At 43.1% G+C, this 20,989-nt stretch overlaps 1 protein-coding gene across 1 annotated transcript in view; it reads right to left on the bottom strand.

The window, feature by feature from the left end:
* The window catches only part of CTDP1 (CTD phosphatase 1), a 115,375-nt gene extending 94,745 nt beyond the window's left edge, over positions 1 to 20,630 (bottom strand). The window contains exons 1-4 of the mRNA XM_086472530.1: positions 20,302 to 20,630; positions 5,153 to 5,236; positions 1,962 to 2,055; positions 389 to 517 (exon numbers count right to left, since the gene is read on the bottom strand). Coding sequence (XP_086328656.1) covers positions 389 to 517; positions 1,962 to 2,055; positions 5,153 to 5,236; positions 20,302 to 20,630 — 636 coding nt within the window. The remainder of the gene's footprint in view (positions 1 to 388; positions 518 to 1,961; positions 2,056 to 5,152; positions 5,237 to 20,301) is intronic.
* Between the last annotated feature and the right edge of the window lie 359 nt (positions 20,631 to 20,989).

Raw genomic sequence — 20,989 nt, 5'->3', positions numbered from 1 at the left:
AGACAGGATTCCCCAAAATAGGTCTTCAAACAGTAATTCACTATATCTGCCTCAGACTTGCAGGAAAAAAAGGTCCCATTACTGAGTACTCAGCTTGTGAATTGTAGTGGAAGGAAAACGGAGATTAAAAATAGCTACCTGAAACTTCTTGCTTAAAGTGACTGGAATGGAAAAGTGCAGGAAAGCATAAATGGAAGAAAGAAAACTGTCAATTTAAACATAAACAAAAAAGGAACATAATTCAGAAGACTTGTTTCTTATTCTCTGTCATTCTTCCAAGTACAATTTTACCTAATCACAGAACGTTTTCTTAAAGAGCTATTATTTAAATATTGTTAGAAATACTCCTGTTGTTACTTCGGCTTGAAAGTTAACACCAGATACTTACCTTATTAGACATTTGTTGGCAGTGCTGTTCTGTAGTATGGATCAACGTCTGGTCCAAATCTACCATGAGCACCAGTTTTCGATTTCGATGTAGGCGCTGTTGATCTTCTCTTCCCAGCTGCTCAGCTTGCTGTAACAAAATATTCACAACTAAGCTTAGCTTGGAAGAAATAAAGTTAGGTCTACTGCTTTTTGCATATTGTAAACTTGAGGAGTTCTGCTACAGACTAACCGCGTAAGAAATGTTGCTCCAACGTAACTGGAGCGATAGCAACATAACCGCAGCGATGGCAAATTTGTCAGCCGTTTCTCTACAGAAAAAAATATTCCCAAAGTCTACACTCGGATCTTTATGAAACCAGTAACTCTTAAAATTGATAAGCTCCACAAAACAATTTCCAAATTTAATAAATAAGTAACCATCAAATTAATTTAAGGCCAAGAGTCTTGAGAGGAAATAGTGGTAGCTTTGGGGTACACAACGGACAAGCTCATCAGCAGGTCTGAAAGCTCCGGCTGCTACGTTCAACCATTTTGTATCCGTTCGGTACAACAGCGCTGACACCACCAGGCTGAGTATAAAACGGAAGCTGCTAGTGAGAGTTGATCACAGCTGTCAGCCTAAGACAAAAAATATATTCCCTCAGACACAAACAGCTAGATCATGCTGTTCTCTGCAGGCACTGATACCAAACACTTTATACTCCAGTAAGCCGGAGTAGAAGCTTACACCTCTTGTGCATATTTACAAACTTTGAAAGTAACACATTAAGCTCTGTGTTCACTTTAACCACTTCTGATAGCAATCTGCAGTGCCACCCACAAGACAACTTTGCTTTTAAGTTTAGCAAAGTGGAGCATTATGAAAAAGCAGCAGTCAAGTGCAAACTGCCCTTTGAAATGCTCCTCTATGATAGGGACGCTTCTAGCTGCTTGTGTCTTCACTTTTCTTCTCCTTGGTGTTCTTTGAAGGGTTACCAAAATAAATAAAAAGAGCAGCAACATAAAGTAAAAAAGGATCAAGTTGGTAGGAAGGCAAATGGAATGTTTATCTTCAGAATAAACGTGCTTTTTCCTCTAAAGAAACTGAAGGATGAACGAGTTTATTTTGATAACTCACTGAAAGGAATATTTGAAAAATAACAAATTTAACATAGAGGTAAGCTGCAAGCAAACTAGCTTTACATAGCTAGTGGTACCAGCTTCAAGGTGAAGGGCGAAGCTAGGTTTCAAAGACACTGCAAGCTTTGAACGCATTTCAGCTAGGGGAAACGGAACTTCCCACAAACTGCTCATTCTTAGAGACAAAAACATTGAAGTAGTAAGTTTTCAAGGTTGCTATCACAAGTGCCATCTTTTCAGTGCACAGCTCTGAAAAACCCCACTATAAATCAATCTGTATTAGGGCAAACACATAAAAAATCCTGGGCTACTGATGTTCAACACCAAATTCCTCTTCAAAGGGAAGCCAAACTTTCTGTATGAAGTATACACAACACTGGAGATATAATGAAGCTTCTCAACTGTAGAGCTACAGTGAAAGGTATGAATAAAGAAAGCATGAGGGTACTTACCTCAGAGCTAACTTTCAGTTCTGGGACACTGTGAACCATAGACACAGTTGCTGTGGATAATGGCACATTCTGCTTTCCATTCTTGCTCCGTATCCTGATCACACAGGGAACAGCAGCATCAAGAGAGAGAGTTTAGTGAAAAGTTGAACACACTAAAATCTGTAGTATCAAACTAGTCACCACCAAAAAACTATGATTAAAGAGAGTTATTTTGACTAACACACTCTTTCAAATTCTTGTTAATGCACATCACTGAACAAAATGGATAAAGAGATCAAAGCAGCTGACCATAAAAACCTTGCAAAAAGTCACTGTAACTAGTTATGCTTCCATATAATCATTTTGTGAAAAATGGCACTAAGATGAAACAAACAGCTACGGACTGATTGGCATTAGAAAAGTTATAAACCGAGTATAACCACCAAACCATTCAAATTTGAAACTTCCTTTTTTTTTTTAAAAAAAAAAAAAAAAAAAATCAGTCAACATGCAATTATCTACTTTTCTCCAAGCCAGACTGTGAAATAAATGTAAGCAAAGGATAGGCAACGTTACTCTTTACACATAGCACAGTGCCTTACATGTGACCGCCGCTTCAAGAAAACATCAAAAAATCCCCACACATGCTTTCCCTTTGGCACAAACAGAATGAGGTACTACATGTGTGTGCCTGCATTCACTTTATTTATGTGTATATTATATGCTTAGTCTTATTTGTATACATGACCATATGATATATAGATGCATGCATAGAGAGATAAATATTAATACATATAGAATACACATCATCCTCTCATAGATATGAGAGTGTGTGCGTACATACACGCAAGTATGATATTCCTTGAAAACTAAGTAACCCCATAAAGCATCAGTATCACCAGCTCCCAGCTTACACAGATCAATTTGTTGGGAATTAGGATTCCTAATTTTAAAGACACCACTTATGGTCCACCAACATTAAAAACACTGCCATACAGATTTTGTCCTATGTGATGCATGCACATCTTTTAATTCTCTCAAGTACTTGTCCTACCAAGGACAAAGTTTGGTATCAGATCTACAGCCAGAGCTACACTGCACCCAGTTTTCACTTCACTGACAACCAAGCTCCTGAGGAAAAAAAAAATGTTACTGAGCTGTGTTGAGGCAGCCACAATCACAGACAGACATGCTTTTGCTGCACCACAGTGTTTGGAAGCACTGATACCCAGAAACCAAAGACAGGTCTTTCATTTGGTCCAAAGTTTACATGCCCATTTTAGCATCCTACCTCCTTTGCTTCACAGTTCAGAACCCTTCATATATAACACTGAATGGTACTTTAAACAAGCCTTTAAAAAAGATGAAGTGTTTTCAGACCATTTGCTGAATGAACATAAGAACTTTTTAACCGCTGACTGACACCCAACCAGCTGGCAGCAAACTGGCTGTACATGCTTTTCTTCAAGCAACTGATGCTTTTGAATTGCCTTCTGACAGAGGCTCAGCAGACCTAACGCATTCTCTCAGATATACGTGTCATTCTGTATAAAATGAAGACATCTGAAGTAGAGGAGTATTACTAGAGAAACCTGAATTCACTGCGTCCTCTGGATTTATCTAGACTTTAATGAAATAATAGCAGTATGGCAATATTTAGATGTGACTGTATTCAAACCTCAAATCAAGTATTCATCCCGGGCAGGCACAGCCCTATTCGCTATTATCCTAATTTTTTGTTAGGTTTGTTCTTTTGCCAAATAATACTTGTTTACAAAATATTAACCATCAACTTTTAATGAAAAGTTATAGCCAATCATTAACTGGGCTCCATATTCCATAATATCTTCAATATTCAGTCCTCTGGCACTGGCTTATGCAATAACATTCACAAAGCAATTCTTAATAATGAGTATGAATTAAAATGAAACCAAAGTATTTCCTTCCAAATGAAATGAGCATGCAACATTCATTTCTAAAATCCAGGCTACTATACAATTCATTTTGGAAAACAGCTGTTGAATTAGTAATTTGATATGTATAAGAAACATTCTCTTTACCAACAGTATTAGCAGTGAGACAGAGCAAACAAGACAATCAACCTCTGAACTTGCTTTCTTTTTGCCCTAAGGCTTAAATTCCTTTAGTTCCGTGGTGGAATATTTCACAAAAAAATTGAAAACAGTTCTGAACCCTTAAATTGAAAGCACTGGCGACAAGCTAGCTCCCACTCAGACACAGTACAAATGAAGCAAGGTCACATGAACAAGACTGGTATTACCTCACAGCTATTTACATCTGCACAGACAAAATGCTCAGGTTCATTAAGTCACCGTTGACACACCTTACAACCCTCAACCTCGGTTATGAGTACATAAAAAGCAAAGTAGGATACACTGTGATGACAATTTATGTCTGTATCCATGCTCTTTACATCTTCCACCTAAGGCAGTAAGTGACCCTACATTTATCTCCGCAGAAACGGAGCACGCACCGTTATTAAGTCATAAATTTGTAACACAAACTAACTCAAGTACCCACATGGCACCTTATTCACTCACATTCCTAGTTATGAACCTGTGTAACAGCTAAAAGAAGATAGTGTAACTGTGACTACAGTGACATACAAGGAGAAAGAGGGCGTGGTTTTCTTAAAATTTCATGGTGACAAAACAAGCGCCTTGTGTAAACAGCAGAAGTTAAGACACCTTGCAACAGTGGCACAGAGTTGCCTATTTTCTCTTCGTGTGCTGGTTTTACCCACGAGGAACACAAGATTCCTGCCTACAAACAGCAATTCTTCAGTATAGAAATATACTTTATTAAATGATTACACTATTAATAATGTGATTAAGAATTAATAGATTCAGACCACTCAACTTTAAGGAACAATTTCATGAAGCAATCTCAATAGATATTCTTTTTCAAAAGCAAATGCAAAAGTGTTTTACGCTGAAATTTAACTCCCAGAGGAAACTCCCTTTCAACTTTCCTTTACAAGAACACTCTGAGTAGACCTACTCATGTCAGGCAGTACGAATACTGTTCTCCCTCCCTACTAGTATCTACAACTTCACAGTTACCCTTATAGGTGTGATTCACAACACCAAGATGAAGAACACAGAAGCAAAGAAGTATGTGAGAGAAGGAAGAGCTTGCACCCTTAATCACAAGCAAGGAGAAGCTGGAAAAAGAGAGCTGAGAATACTTACTGAGTCAGGTCCTGGCCGCATTCTGCGCACAAGCCTTTCATAACAACAGGATGGCTGCATCCTTCCAGTCTCACCAAGACACCCCTGAAAAAGACACAGACATTCCAGTTAAAGCAGATTGATTTCAGACACCTAATGACTGCAGATTGAAAGAGTTCAAAGAATAATTTCTGGTTACGATTTGAGTGCCAGCCCCCTAAGATATATGCTTTCGCCCCAACATGAGGAAAAAGACACCAACTAAGTATTCAAATTATTCAAATTCACACCTTTAAAATTCACCAAAACATATATGGATACCAGTTTCTAACCTCAGTTTAACAAAGAAGTTCAATGTACTAACAAGAGAAGCATTGTTTGTCCAGAAAGAGTTTGCATCCAAGTAGATACAGCTCCCCATTAACATACTATTGAGCTACACAGTAATGAAAATCAAATGGGGAAATTCTAGAATCACAGAATTGTTTAGGCTGGAAAAGACCTTTAAGATAGAGTCCAACCGTTAACCCAGCACTGCCAAGCCCACCACTAAACCATGTCCCTAAGTGCCGTCTTTTAAACACCTCCAGGGATGGTGACTCCACCACATCCCTGGGCAGCCTGTTCCAGGGCTTGGCAGCCCTTTCGGTGAAGAAATTCTTCCTCATGTCCAATCTAAACCTCCCCTGGCACAACTTGAGGCCGTTTCCTCTTGTCCTGTCGCTTGTTACTTGGAGAAGAGACCAACCCCCACCTCACTCCAGCCTCCTCTCGGGCAGTTGCAGAGCGATCAGGTCTCCCCTCAGCCTCCTCTTCTCCAGGCTGAACAGCCCCAGATCCCTCAGCCGCTCCTCACAGACCTGTTCTCCAGAGCCCTCACCAGCTTCGCTGCCCTTCTCTGGACACACTCCAGCACCTCAGTGTCTGTCTTGTCCTGGGGGGCCCAAAACTGCACCCACCATTCGAGGGGCGGCCTCACCAGTGCCCAGAATAGGGGGACAAGTTCTATACTGATTTCATCTTTGTTTATTGTTTTCTTATGTCATAGCAGAAACATATATTGTTTCAGTCTTCTCACAAAAATATTTTAGTTTTTGATTGCCATATCTTAAAATAAAAACATGCAAAAGTATATTTTATTGTTTCTTCCAAACAATGGTTAAAATAAATGAGAAATTAGAGCTTGAAATGCAAAGGAGTGTGATTTTCACTATTCCAAACTGCTTAGAAGACAAAGTCTGCTTTTCAGCTGAATGATCCAACTGAAGTACTCCGTTGCTCAAATTCAGTTCTCAAAATTCAAGGTCTTGAAAATACCACCATTTATTTTCTCTCAGTTACTTGAACAGTCATTATAAGACACTCCGCCCATTTTCTTCAATACAGTTGAAGGAGTTAATCTTTTAGACTAAGCTTTTTTTTTAAAAAAAAAAAAAACCACACCCTAATAAATAGATAGAGTTCAGCTACTACAAAATTTCCCCAACTCTGACCATGAGCTGCTTGGAAAATGTAGAAAAATAAGAAAAAGTCAAGTAGCTAAAACCCACAAAAATCCAAGTTCTTTCATAAGCTGGTTGCAGTGTCTTCTGTTTGGCTTCAAATCTGCATTGCAATAAGCAGACAGCACCAGGAGGAAAACTCTTTCACATGCTCAAGTATCTCATTCATATATTTGACTATTAAGCATTTCAGGATTTGAAAAGGAAATCCACTTTCCAAACGATGCCTGCAACTGCTTACTTCCACTGTGTCACTTTTCTTAATGACAAGATGACTGTTGACTCTACTAACAAAATTCCAGTTGAAGCCTGTGCTGATGATTTTTTTCCTCTGCGAGAGTAAAAACTAGATTCAGGTCAGGTTTATTTAAAGAAAAGTCTTCACAAGCCATCATATCACCAGTATTTCCACTTACAAAAGTGCAGATCTATCCCCTTCTCACTAGCAGTCATCATCTGCTTGGAAATTACACCTCCTCTTCCTTTTTTTTTTTAAACATGGTATATTACACAGAAAACAAATAACAAACAGTCTTGGATTTGTACAAGAACTGCACAAGAGACAAGCTGGTTTTGTGGCCCTTCACTACTGGCAATTAATTACTGGGCCAAGGTAGGATTCAGATTAGGACATGCAAGATTTTCCATTCAGGTATAGGTACACACCATCTCATCCTTTTGATTTTAACAGAGCAGAGATTCTTACAAGAAAATTAGAGTTCTAAATTATTCATCGATACTGTTCCTAAACAGCACCCCTACACCTTATCACATACCAAACAGCACCGCTAAACAGCCGTTCTGCCCCTGCACATTTAAATAGGACCAGAACACCTCATTTTATGATGCTTGCTGGAGACAAAAAGTACCTGATACTAAGCCCTCTGTCATACCATTTTCCACAATGATGTTTAACCCAAAGGACAGGAGAACAACTCCAGAGCACCGGCAAACTTCTGAGCACCACCCAAGCTGGTCAAGTTTCAGATACAACTGTCAGGATCTCAAGCAGACTTCTCTCAGCGGAAAAACCCAAACAGCCCACATACTACTTCATGCTGCAGAAAGGCAGCCTGAACTCTACTAAAGCTCAGGTATACTTAAATACCTTACTCAAATTTTAGCACATAGCCTTTAATTACTAAATGTGGAATAACGAGCGTGGAACTCAAGTAAAATGACTTGTGTGAGCTTCAGAACTGGAAGCACTCCTTCTGCTGTTGAAGTGAGGGATTTTCAAAATACAATGGCCAAGATCCAGGACAATTATCAGACAAAAGCAAGCTGAATCAAGAGTGTGCAGGTCTATTTTTAAATGGCTGCATAGACCAAACAGGGGTTCAGGTTGCTGCTTGTTCTCTTCGCTGGGTCATGAGTGAAACCCGGTTAAAAAACAGTGCCACTTCCTACTCCATGTCTGGAGAGAAGATAGAGATTCCCCCACCAAACGTGAACTACAGCACATTCTACTACTGGCAGCATTAACAGCACCTTCCTCGTTCTCCCCAAACTTCTTCAGTTCCCACTCGGTGACAAGCGGAGCTCATCATGACTTCAACAGTCCTGTTCCAAGGAAGACCCCCACTGTCACAACCGCACAAGTGAACCAGGCGCTGGGGAAGAGCTGTTGGGCTCCGAAAGGCACATGTTTTTGAGAGGGGTGGCTGCGGAGGGGGTAGATCATTCCAATACCCACCTTGATGGCCAAAGGACTGCAACAGGACAGCAAACTGCCCACACAGTTTAAGTAACAAAATACAATGGGATTTAAGTGAAACTTGAACAAGTAAATAAGGAAACCCCTTCTAGGATCCTATTCACATTCTTTCCAGATGTGCCTCTAAATCAGAAGCAGAGACACTAGGTGTGCCATTAGAGCAAAGCTTTATTTTTGTTGCAACGATCATGGATAGCAACATTTACTAACGGCCTCAGGACACAGATGACCATAAGCCCGTCACTGTTCTCCCAGCACTTCCACATTTTGACTGTTTCTAAAACAAGTCTTTCAACAATATCTGCTTTCAATCAGCAGCATGGGAAAGAAAAAAAAAAGAAAGGTTTCATGAAGTCTGATACGGGCATTTTTCTTTTATTAACAGAGGAAGTCAATGCCTTGCTAATTCTAAGGCCTGGTCATTATCGCTGACTCCAAACCCAAGAACTCTGTATCAAGCATGACCAGGGCTGTGGTTCCCAGTAGGTTAATTACAGTGGCAAAGCCAGCATAAAGGTCTCCTACCTGTGCTCTAATTTGCTACTCCTCAGCTGTAGCAACCAGTTAACTGGATCGCTGAAGTGAACCCACTACAAACAAAAAGCAACCTCCTAAAGGTTTTTTTACTTTTTAAATCTGGCTTTTCCAGCATGATCTAACACTTCCAGCAGCAAAGAATGACAGCAGCGAGCACAGAAGTTACAGGAGCAAGAGCTTCTCAAGCGAGCTTGTCCTAGAGGAGAACACCTACCTGCAGCCAGGGAGGTCAGCCAGCTGCAGCACACAAGCACAACGGCCATGAGAGCTTTACTGAAGAAAGCTAGAGAAACCTGTACCTGAAGGGTACCCAGCAGAACATGGCTACAGATAGGTTGTCTCTGCTATCCAGAGCTAGCCTAACTTGAGTGTACATTAGCCACAGCCACCTATTACAGCTTGGCTCCACTTCCAGAGGGCAACTGCTCCAACGGTTTGCTGCCAAAGAAAGGCAACAGCTTGCTTCCTTTTTTCCCCACCCACATTTCTCCTAGAAGCCCACCCTCTCCTTTGGCACTTCCAGAAAGAGCTATTACAGCAGCTAGGGTGGTAGAACAACTGGCCAGCCCTATCCAGGTTTGCTGCTGGGTTTACAGTCAAAGCAGCTGACAGAGGAGGCCAGCAGCAAGGGTGACTGATGGGAAAAGGTCAGTGCCGCAAAGGTTTCCTCAAAGAGGGCTCAGACTGAGGGAGGACAGAGGCAATTTCAACAACTCACAATTTTTCCCCACAGTAACCAGATAGGTGCACTTGGTTTACACCTATCTTGCCTATCTGTTCAAGACTAGCTTGAATGTCTCCATGCCATGGAGACATGAGTTTTATTTATTATCTTAGCAAAGTCTGTTTCAAGGAACCACACACGGGCATAGAAAATATAGTGTACTCTTCCAAATGTGTGAATGGGAAAATAGACAAAAGCTACAAGACAAAGCTACTACCCTGTACTCACTTGTACTGTCTCTACTACCCCGTACTCACAGGTATCTGTCAAAAGGCAAGAGATTGATGGGTTTCCAGTTTGGGGTAAAGAAAGATATCAAATACCCCAAGTTGTCACTGTGATCACTTAAAGCCACTGTCCTCAATCTGATGCCATATGCCCCTGCAATTAGCATTAGAAGATGTAAAACTGTACTAACGCAGCAAAATGAGATTCTGGTGTACAGGTGAACAGAAATCCCCACCCAGGTTCTGCAGCATGTTCAAGGGAGTGTTATTGGTATTTTTCCCCCTTGACAATTTGGCATTTGTTCATTGAACAAATCTCAGATCGACGATTATTAATACCAACTATTATTGAATCAACCAACTGATCTAGAACAAATATGAATATACAACCTTCTAGGCATCATAAGACTAGAATGGCAGACAGATGAAGTCTGATTCAACTTAAAGCCTGCTTCTACAATTTAATTTACTCATATTTGTGAAACTCTGACATTCTTGTTGGCTTATACCAGAACAACCTTTTGTGGTATGTGGCTGCAGCATTTAGAACCACTACAAATAGCCCTCAAGCCCAGTTTACAAACCACTGTCCTTTAATAGGACTCCAGTTTCATAGCAAGGATTTCTCAAAGCCTTAATCACCTTGAAATCACCATGTAAGAGTAAGTAATTCCTTAGATACTTAACCACTGGATTTATTTCTTTATTTAACCCTCATCAATATCTGAAAAAGCAGAGAGAGTCTTTGAATAATTGATTAAAAATACTGAGGATGACGAGCATACACGGCTCTTGCTGCTACAGGCAACACGTGGCCTACAGCCTCTTCCAGCTGTTACAAGAAACTGGTCTCATCAGATCTCTACAGAAGCCACTTGGTTTGCGCTCAAGAACAAGCAAGCAGAGAAGGCTGTATTTCAAATATACATGAGCCCCAAAGGCCTCACCCAAGCAAATCAGCCCTTTTGATAAACCCCCCCAAAAAATCCAACCCTCCCCCCCAAACCCCCGCCCTACCCCAGCATGATGCAGACCTCAGGGTAAAGACACATTTGTAATTACAACAACTACGTAACAACAACTGCTGCCAGCAGCAGCTCAGAAAGCACAGCTCACACTTCAAGGCATCACTTCCATTCTCCAAAGCTAACAGGGAAACCATGGGCCTTCAGTGAGTTGGTTTGTTGGGGTTTTTTCCTATTAAGCACAAGCTATTCACAATTATGAGTTAAAATGTGTGTGAATTTCAAAACATTTTAGAACAGAAAAGCTGGAAAGTCATTTTTCTACTTTTCAGGCAAGGTATCTGTTCAGGTTTAGACGCAGGTCATGAATGCCAAGAGAAACATAGGCCCAGAGTTTCTGGATTTTATTTACAATCCAAAAGACATCTTAAGCACGAAGTAAGCCTATTTCCATGATTTGCAAGCCTTTAAGAAGTATTTTCATTTATTTCTGGAGAAGAGATTGGTATTACAAGGAAGAAGGTAACCCTCTCCCACCTGCCCCCCCCCCATCTACAGGCAGCTTCTTACATGTTTCAAAAAGTTAACAATGTACAAAAGGGTACAAAAAAAAGCAAATGAGTTTGCAGTGCCCTTTACAAAAAATCTAGTCATGATTTAGAATTAAACTATTTTATTTAGAACATTTTAAACTAAAATCTTATTATTTGGGAGAATTCAAAACTACTTTTTTTTTTTAAAAAAGTAAAAATATAGTTCTCCATACTCTTACATAAAATCCCCTCAAAACAATGAAGTTCATAGAGAATGTCTTCAAGAAGTACAGAGTTAAGAGCTCAAGCCTTTCTAACTTAAAACTCAAGGGGTACTTTAACAACCACAGAAGAAAATGGGCTGTCGCGTCACAGTAACCCACCGAAGCAGCAAACGCTTCCACCACCCATCTGTCCCTCCCGTCCCTATTGTCATTACTGTCTTACACGTTTGTGTTCCTATTGCCACCCCTCAGACCGCAGCATTTGCCGTCACACAGCACTTCCCAAACGCTCGCAGCACAGCTCCAGCTGAGAGTTGTGGGACAGCACAGGGCCAGAAAGGTCGGAAAATTATTTTTGGGCTCACACACAGGTGACACTTGCTTAACTGAAGAGAACACTGTCACCTGAAGCAGTAACAGAAAAGTCAAAGGCAAGGCACGTCCTTCGACTCCTTGACTACACTTCACACCAACTATAGAAGCATGCTTGGAAAAGCCCCACGGGACTCCAGCCTGCTGACCGCACCTCTAAGGGGTACATGCAAGTTCTACCCAGGAACATCACAGCAGCCGCCTAATTAACGCCAGTTATAGCTGGAAGCAGAACACGCATCATAGCCGGCTTCCTGCTACCACATAACACACCTCAGAAAAGCAGGAACTATGCAGGGTATAAAAGATGTTCTGAAATAGTTAAAACATTGTAGCTTTACGAGCATGTTCACATTTAAAAAACAGCGACCCATACCTGTGGTTTTAACATGAATACCCAGGATTTTCATTGTTACACTGAAGGTGTTTCATTTTTTATAATTTCCCTTCTCTTAGCATTTCATGAATCCACTGCCATCAGCAACTGCTTGTATAAGGGTCACAGGGCAAAAGTAGTAAGTGATAGGGGTTTAAAAAAACCCCAACAACTTACTTCACTTGCAGAAAAAGCTGGCAAGGGAAGAATGAGGCGTGGTACAGCTCCTAGGAAAATCTACTCGTAGCTTTCAAAGAAAACATTTTTACAAAGTTTACATTATCCCAGGATACATTTCCTAAAGCACCAAGTGTAGCTTTTTTGCACATGCACTTGAGGACAACTTCCTTAGTTCAGTAACACCCACCTGACAGCAGGATCAAAACTCTAAGTCAGCCAAACCGACACATGACATACATAATACATGTACATGACGAACCCTGCCAACCTCACTGGCATTTATTCAAAAAGTGGCAGAGTGGTGACTGTACATCCTTCTAACTGACAGAACAATAATTAACCTAAAACTGCATTTTTCTCAAACCACGCTTCAACTTCCAGGTCAGTTAAAGAACAGTAGTCACAGCTGAACTGCTGCAAAGCCAGGTGACAGCAGCCTTGGACTAATCCCATCTCTGACTCCTTTCTTGCTCTTTTCAGGCGTATACTTTCCCAACCCCCCAACTCTCCTTCAGGTAAAGGCACATCATTTCCCCTTATCTCAGAGCACCTTACCACTGCATTCCTCCTACCACCAGCCAAGATCACCTGTGATTACCTGGACAGATTTTGGTGCCTTCTACACCTGCAAGCCTGCACCTAAAGAAACAGCTACAGATGAATGGCAGAACAGCCTGGACACCAAAGCAGAGAATAATGACTGAGAAACAGTTTGACACACGCCCAGCTGGCAGCAAAGCTACATACGTGATTTTTGCTGCTTCCTGCATGTACGAAACCTGGGAGGATCCTGTGATCTCTCCCCCTCTGCCTTAGAAAGCTGCATCTATTAACAGATAACATGACACCTTCTCCCAGTGTTTCATCACCTTCTCCATTTGAACAATCGTGGTCCCTTTGTCTGTTACTTCCAAACAACGAATCACACGGGAAGAGGCTTACTGCAGGACGATGAATCCTCAAGTTCGCTGCTTCCTCCCCTCCTTTCCCTTTTTGGGTACTGTGGCAAACTTATCTTGACACTACCTTCTGCGTACGTTTTCCTCTGGGACTTGCTGTTAAGCCAAACGAACACACTTACACAGGAAAATTTAGTAACTCTTAACACCCTTAAAAGGAACTATGAACAAATTCATCGTAACTTATGCAGCAGCATTCAAACCAAGGAGCAGCAGCTCCACATTTGACAACAGCCACGTGACATTGCATGCTGTTCCGACACCCCAGTGTCACATGAGCCCCGAATCTGAAAGCAGAGCGCAGCAGTTTAGAAGGATGCTCAGCATATAAGGGGGGGGTATTATAAATAGCTGTAAAGTTACCTGGAACATTCATTAAGTTCCCTTCTTGTTCAGGGATGCCTTCCTTGGCTAGAGCCGCTCACCCACCCTCTGTCCTGTGAGGGGGGATCACACAGTTCACCCCACTAAGCCTCGACCACAACCTTTTGCCTTATCACCAGCTAAATGCCGCCAAGTTTTAGATTTAATTTTAGACTAGGAAGCACTACAATGCAAACAAATGCACATTATTCAGTTCTACTCTGTCTAAATCACTGCCTTATTCTACATTTTTTCCTCAAAACACTTATAGGAAGACAGGGGGTTTTGTTTTTATTTCGGTTTGCTTTTGTTTGGGGTTTTTTTTGGTGTGGTGTGGTTCTTTGGGTTTTTTGTTTGTTTTGCGTTTTCCTTGTTTGTTTTTAAGATTATTGGTGAAATGCTGGCCTGGCAATATCCTTTCCTTAAAAAAGGACATTCTAAAAAAGTCTGGCATGTTTGTAAGAAGCAATCTGCATGGTATACTGCCACCTTCTACACAGTAACACACAAAGTAAAAAAGTCCTGGATCTAGATGGTTCTGACCAATACCTTGTATAAATCAGCCACCATCAGCCTGGTTACCCTAAATCTAAACCATTTCAGTCCCATCAGATGGCTGAAGAAAAATTCCCTTCCCATTACACTGGAAAGAGCACAAAACCTTTGCTCTTTGTTTTGAAAATATGTTTTTATATTGCCTTTTTTTTCCAGGACCAGTGTTTCAGAAAACATACAGTATGCTCTCACAAATGGCAGATGTATTTCACTCTGGCGAATTCCTCTTCATCAACAGCCTAGTCTGAGGCCAACAGAATTAGTTTCTACTGACTGGAAACAATGGTTCATCCTTTCGGACAAGCAGCATTTCTTCATTAGAAGTAGAGATACAGATTCTGAAGGAAAATGCACGGTTGTTGACCGCTGTTGTTAACATCCCACAAAACACAGGGAGAAACTCTCACTCAGGTTTCACAGTACACATTACACATGGCAGCACTTTCTTGTCCACACCAGAAAAGGGGGAACTTTTCCATCTTCCGAAGTCTTTTGAAGACCGGTAAGTCTCTCCTGTTAGCATCCATCCTTCCCCTACAGTCCAAGGGTGAGATTTCCAATTCCATAGGTCTAGTTTTAGCAAAACAAAACCTAGACAAAACGTGTAATCAAGATCCTTGGACTGTAACCTGTAATGCAACACTACCTGCTTTCCAGGGAGTCATTTTATGCTCCCCTATATGTTTTAAAAGGCAACTGCTGCAAATTCAACTATCCACATGTGCTAGAAAACCTTAGATCAACCTTTAATTCACATTTTTAACTACACAAAACAGATCTTCCTAAGATTGTTTTATAGGTGACAGCTTGCGAAGAGATCCTAAAATGAAAGGCTGGTAGCTCTTTAGTGAACCTCTGGGCTAGAAAGTCCCAACTGGAAATATTTTTATACACCTTTGGTAATGTTTAAGAATTTGCAATACCATTACCCCATATTCATTTTCATCTAGTGACTTCAAACTTCGGGTTATCCAATTACCCAAGGGTAGTCTTCCACCGGGTAAGACTGACTTGGAAAATCTGAACACCCCTCATGTCGACACCAAACACAGTCACTAAATCAGAAAGGTCCAGGCAGGCATGCAAGTTGTACTGCTAAGATTTCTCAAAGAAAAAAAAAGCCTCTTGGGTCAAGATAGAAACTTTTAAGACAATTCAAAGCAGAAGTCTTGTGTCTCTCTCTCCCTTCCTCAAACTCCTCCAATCCCTCCCAAATCAAAGGGCTAGGTATTGTGCAGCACAATAATTAAAGAGAGCTATAACCAGCTTGTAGTTCTGCAACAGGACGCGCAATATAGTCCCATGAGCCATCTCGCTCTGTCTTATGCTCACAGACAGCAGCAAAAGTCCTTGAACTCAAGCAGGACTAGCAACTCATAGCGAGAACTCAGAGAGCAGAAAATCCCTCGGTTTGGGAAAAACCTTGTAAGGATAAAAGTAATGTGTTACTAAGACTATCATACAAAATGCCATATGGGACATACACAACCTCAATAACGTTATTTCCTGGTGCCAACACCTCAACCTATCCCCCTAACGACTCCACTGGCATTTGCACAACCACTTTGATCTGACCCGAATCCAGGCTGCTGTGGAAAGGATAAATCACCCTCCCTTTCCCTACACTACACTCCTGTGGCAGCAATGGAGCAAAATGAGGGAACTGATGCATACGGATGGTTTCACCGGAGGTTGGGTGGAAAGGATGGAAAGGAAAAGAAAAGAGACACCAAGCCACCTTCAGCTATGTCATTTCCAACACCCAACTCAAGGCAAGCTGGAGGCACACAGAAGCATGAGCATCCCTTCCAGCCAACTCTCCTATCAGCCTGAAGCAATCACGAAACCACGGCCTAAGGAAGGTTCTTCTCCAAGAAGAACTGCAGACACAAGGCTGCTACAGCCACACTCCTGGTGACTCCTGAGCCTGACGCCTGTTTCCAACCAAACCCAACTGAGCAGCTTGTTTCTCTTAGATAAGGAAGTTCCTACATGTTTTGTGAAAACAGATGGTTGTGTAAAGAAATGAGACTTTGTACTCTGCCATTCAGCGCTATTAGCTATAGCGTGAGCTCCCACCTTGTAGGGTGCCAGAGAACTAGGAAGAGGAGAAAGAGAAGGCAATGAAGGACAGAAACCCCTCACCTAGAACTTTGATCTTGTTCAGTATCAAATCCAACCAAACACAAGACAGATGCATTAAAAAGCAAGCTTCCTTAGTACCATAGTATATGATGGGAAGGAGCGGGGGTGAAAGATACACAGGAAACAGATGCATATCAAAACTCACTACAAAAAAGATGGAATTAATTCACGGGCAAAAAGGAATTAGTAAGCTGGGACTGTTAACTGTTATTCAACAATCCTCAGTGCTTGGTAATGAGGTCTTTTTGTAGACTCTAACAAGCTCATTAAATATTTGACAGGATATTATAAAAACATTTGTGTCTAACCAAAGCAGCAAGTTGTTTTTCCTGTAGTTTATTGCAAGTGTCATCACTTCAAAATAAACAGTAATTCATCAGCATTTTATTCCCCTTGAAGACTGTAAGATTAAAGGTACTGGGGTCCAGAGTTAAGTGTTTTCATCTTGGGTGGCAAACTAGGCCCTGAGGCTCTGTGGCATTAGATAACCAAAGGAAGATAGATTGTTTAAATATATGATCAAGTTTTTGATACGAAAAGATGTCAAGTAACGACACAAAAATCTACAGTTTTAGAGAACAAATTCCCACCTCTTCCCCGCTATCTTCTCCAAAATGAGAAAACACAAGTTTCGCTTCACTAGAACGCAGATAGGTTTAAACAAGATTTTTATTACAACATTCACCCACTTTAGGTTCTGTAGAAGAACGAAGTTTTAGCTATTAAAGCTATGTAGTAAGACACAAAGATACCCTGTTTAAACGCAGAGGTAATAAATATTTTGGAAGAGACTACTGATGGGAACCAAACACATTATCCCATCAGCAGGGCCTGAAAGGGGACAGTCATCTCGTACTAGAAATGCTTATGTAAGTTTTCACACCAACCAAACGCTGACCCCACCCAGAATCCTGACATACCTGTAGCAGCGTCAGAACAATTAACCTTGAGGGGTAACTGGCATTAATACTACATGGAGCAGCCAGCAGTTTGGGACATTTGCTGCTCGTGCCACCCACTGAAATAACGCTTCATTAACATCCAAGACCTTTCATTAACTGCTATTTGCAGTCCTGACAGGTCAGACGCCTTCCTCTCTCGAGTTCTGGTTTGACCTTTGATGCAAACCTACTGCTGATAATACAAGAAAAAGCCACCTCCCGCTTACCGCAGGCTGTCACCCCCATCCCCTCCCCCATGGGCAGTTTATACCACTGTCAGTGCCAAAAAGTGGGTAATCAACCTACCACAAATATAAGTGTCATGTGTGAAAAACTACTTTCCTATACAGAAAGATTTCATCTCATGCCTGATATCAAAGAAAAATAACTAAAAGTTAGAAATGTATCTTCTTAAAAGGGAGAGACTTGTGCTCAGAGATGTCACTATTTTCAGAAATAATGATGACCAAGTTGACACAGAATAAAACGTAGCCAGTCACATTATTTATCCTCAAATAAAAAGGTTTAATCAACTTATGTTCTCCCGTTCTAATGGAAAGGAAAAATATTTGGAATAGAAACAGTATTTCTACAGCATGTAAGTGCCTGACAAATATTTGCACACATCTCTGGTTTATGGAGAATTCAGGGCTAAAATGACCAAACACACTTTTTTTTTAAAGGCAGCAAACTGCTCCTACCACCCTGGAGAGTTTGCAGTATCTTCTGCAGATGCTGACTAAGTTTCAGCTGTGTTCCCTACCTTAATCACACCTGTATTCGAACACTGCACAACCTTAACATATATTTAAATACTGCTGATAGGTCGTGAAATGCTATTTTTGTGGAATGGAAGTATGGGAAGCCATAGGCAAGAGATTAATCGCTCGCCAAAAAAACTGTTAAGTGACCACAGAAATGAAGTTATATCTCCAACAGCTGACCAGCTCTACCACCCTTCGGGCACGCTTCTTCCACCTCTTCGCTTGAGCTGTTCTTTTACATTCACCCAGTAAACACCATCACAGCATGCAACAGGGAATGCGCGCTGAAAAATCAGAACTCCAGGAGCGCAGTGTCTAGCAACGGTCAGTATTAAGAACTAACTTTTAGTGGTACAAGATACAAATGGTTTAGAAGCAAGAACAGTAATAAAGAACAGCATGTGCTTTCTAATTGTCTCAAAGCAAGGACTTGCTAATTATAATCAAGTGAATCAAGATCAGACAAACCCAACAAAAGCACTGTATAAAAACTGGTGGATTCAAGTCCTAAAGCTTACACTGAGCAAAGCTAAAAGTAAAACATCAGACACAGCATATTTTTAATTGTTTACATTTACCACTTCAAGTCTTTCTCGTTTTGATCTTCCTCCCAAGTGCTTAGCTAACATAATGAAAAGACAATAACTATCTCCCCTTCTAATCAGCACTATCAAGATGAAATTCATCATGCACACTGTTTTAAAATTTTATCCCGTATTTTTAAGATGTTTTTAGTCTGACCTAACATTTATGGTACCTTTGCTCCAAATCAGACATTAAAAAGCTTGTCCATGATGCACCAGATGCAACAGCAGAACACAGATGTGGTACGAAAGGAAAGCCACATTCTTGCCTCAGAAACAATAATACTCTCTGTAACAAGAAAAACACAGCTCTAATCTCTACTGTAGCACCTTATATCACGGACTGATAAAAAAGAATCTGATCGGTTTTTTCCTGAACCTTTGAGAGAACCCCCATACACAGATGTTTTCCATATACTGGTGATTTTCAATCAGGAAAGTTTAGGCCTGGCTGCACCCACACAAAAATCAAGAGACCTGCAATAAAAGAATATAACTTGCTGTCATAAAAGAGAGGAAGTAGTGTTCCAATGGTTTCCTGTCGAGAAACAAAAAAAATCTGCTTGAAGTACAGGGTAAGCAAGCTGTTAGCCCAATTTGACCTAGAAATTTGAGAGGCCCTATCTAACTACTAGCCATTTAAGAAATTAAAAGTCGACCAACACCCAGTCTTATCAAGACAAAGCCACTGTTAAACTGTGGCAAAATCTCTCTCATTTAATCCCTTGCTTTTCTGAAAGCTCAAATTACACCATCTCGTTTATATTTACAAAGCCTTATACATTAAAAATCTACAATATTAAAAGCATCCAGGCTGCCAATGTTATATGTAAGGCATCTAGTAGCTTAAAAGTGTCTTGCCGCATTAGAATTCCTCCTATCAAGCAGGAAACGATCTCTCTGCTACCAAGGTTTTGCACCTAGGAGTAAAGTACCAAGCTTAAAAAACCCCAGAAAGCATTACCCAGTAGTTCTGCCGAGAAAGGCAGTTTTCAGAGAACCCCGACATGAAGGGGATTGATGCTCAGCGCTGAGGCAGAGCTCGGAGCGAAGGACTCCGCTCCGAAACAAGGGACTGGAGCAGATGCCTTGCACCTCCCCGGCCGCCTCGTCCTCCTCCCCGCACGCCGCCCCGCAGGGAGCTCCGGAGGAAGGGCCTCCCCCTGCCCACGCTGGCACGGCCCGGAGCAAGGCGCGACTTCACCGCCCGCGCGAACCGCCGGCAAGGGGAAGCGGAGCTTCAGGACGGGCAAGGCTGCAGGGACCCGCCGCCTCGCCAGCGCCGGCCATCGCTGAGGGGGAAGCAGGGCCCCTGCCCGCCGCCCCCCGCCGGTACGCGCCCCCCGCAGCGCCCCGGGCCGGGCCGGGCAGAAGCCGCCGTGCTTCCGGCGGAGGGGAGCAGGGCCCGGCCCGGCCCCCCGAGAAGAGGCGCGAAACCCGCGTCCCGGGACGGGCGCCCCGCGCTGCCCCCGCCGCCCGGCCGCCCCCCGCCCCGCACTCACCCGGGCGCGATGACCTGTCCGGGCCGCGCACACAGCTCCCGCACCACGCCGGGCCGCTCCGCCTTCAGCTTGCGCTCGGGGCCGGCCCGCTGCGGCCGGGTGCTGGCGCCGCTGGCGGCGGGCGACGGGGCGGCGGCGGCAGCGGGGCGCGGGGCGGGCGGCAGCGGGGCGCACAGCGCCAGCACCGACCCGATCTGCACCGCCGCCCCCACCGACACCTTCCACTCCAGCAGCCGCAGCGGCCGCGGGCCCGGCGCCCGGATCTCCGTGATCACCCCCGCCGGGCCCTCCGCGCCGGGCCCGCCGCCCCTCTCCGCCGGCTCCTCCATCGCCCCGGCCGGGGGGGGGACGGGGGGGGCCTGTATCGCTATGGCAACGCCCGCGCAGTGGAGCCGGAGCCTGGCGCTGCCGCCGGGGAGGGGGGGGGGGGGGCCTGGGGGCGCCCCAAGAGTTACCGGCGCTGCCGCCAGGCAGCGAGGTCACGACCTCTTCACGCAGGCGCCGCGCGCTAAGCGTCCGGCCGGCCTTAAAGGCACAGGCGCACGCAGCCGGCCCGGCGGAGGCGGCGCGGGAGGGGAGGCGGCCTACCAGCCCCAGCGTGCCCCGCGCTCCGCCCCGCCCCGCCCCGCCCCGCCCCTGCGCCTCGCCGCGGGGCGCGCTGGGCGCTGTAGTTCCCCGCTGCGGCCGA

Source organism: Leptosomus discolor, chromosome 13, assembly GCF_034619465.1.
Source record: "Leptosomus discolor isolate bLepDis1 chromosome 13, bLepDis1.hap2, whole genome shotgun sequence".
Lineage (NCBI taxonomy): Eukaryota > Metazoa > Chordata > Aves > Leptosomiformes > Leptosomidae > Leptosomus > Leptosomus discolor.
The sequence above is the reverse complement of the archived record's forward strand: the minus strand, read 5'-3'. Positions and strand labels throughout refer to the sequence as shown.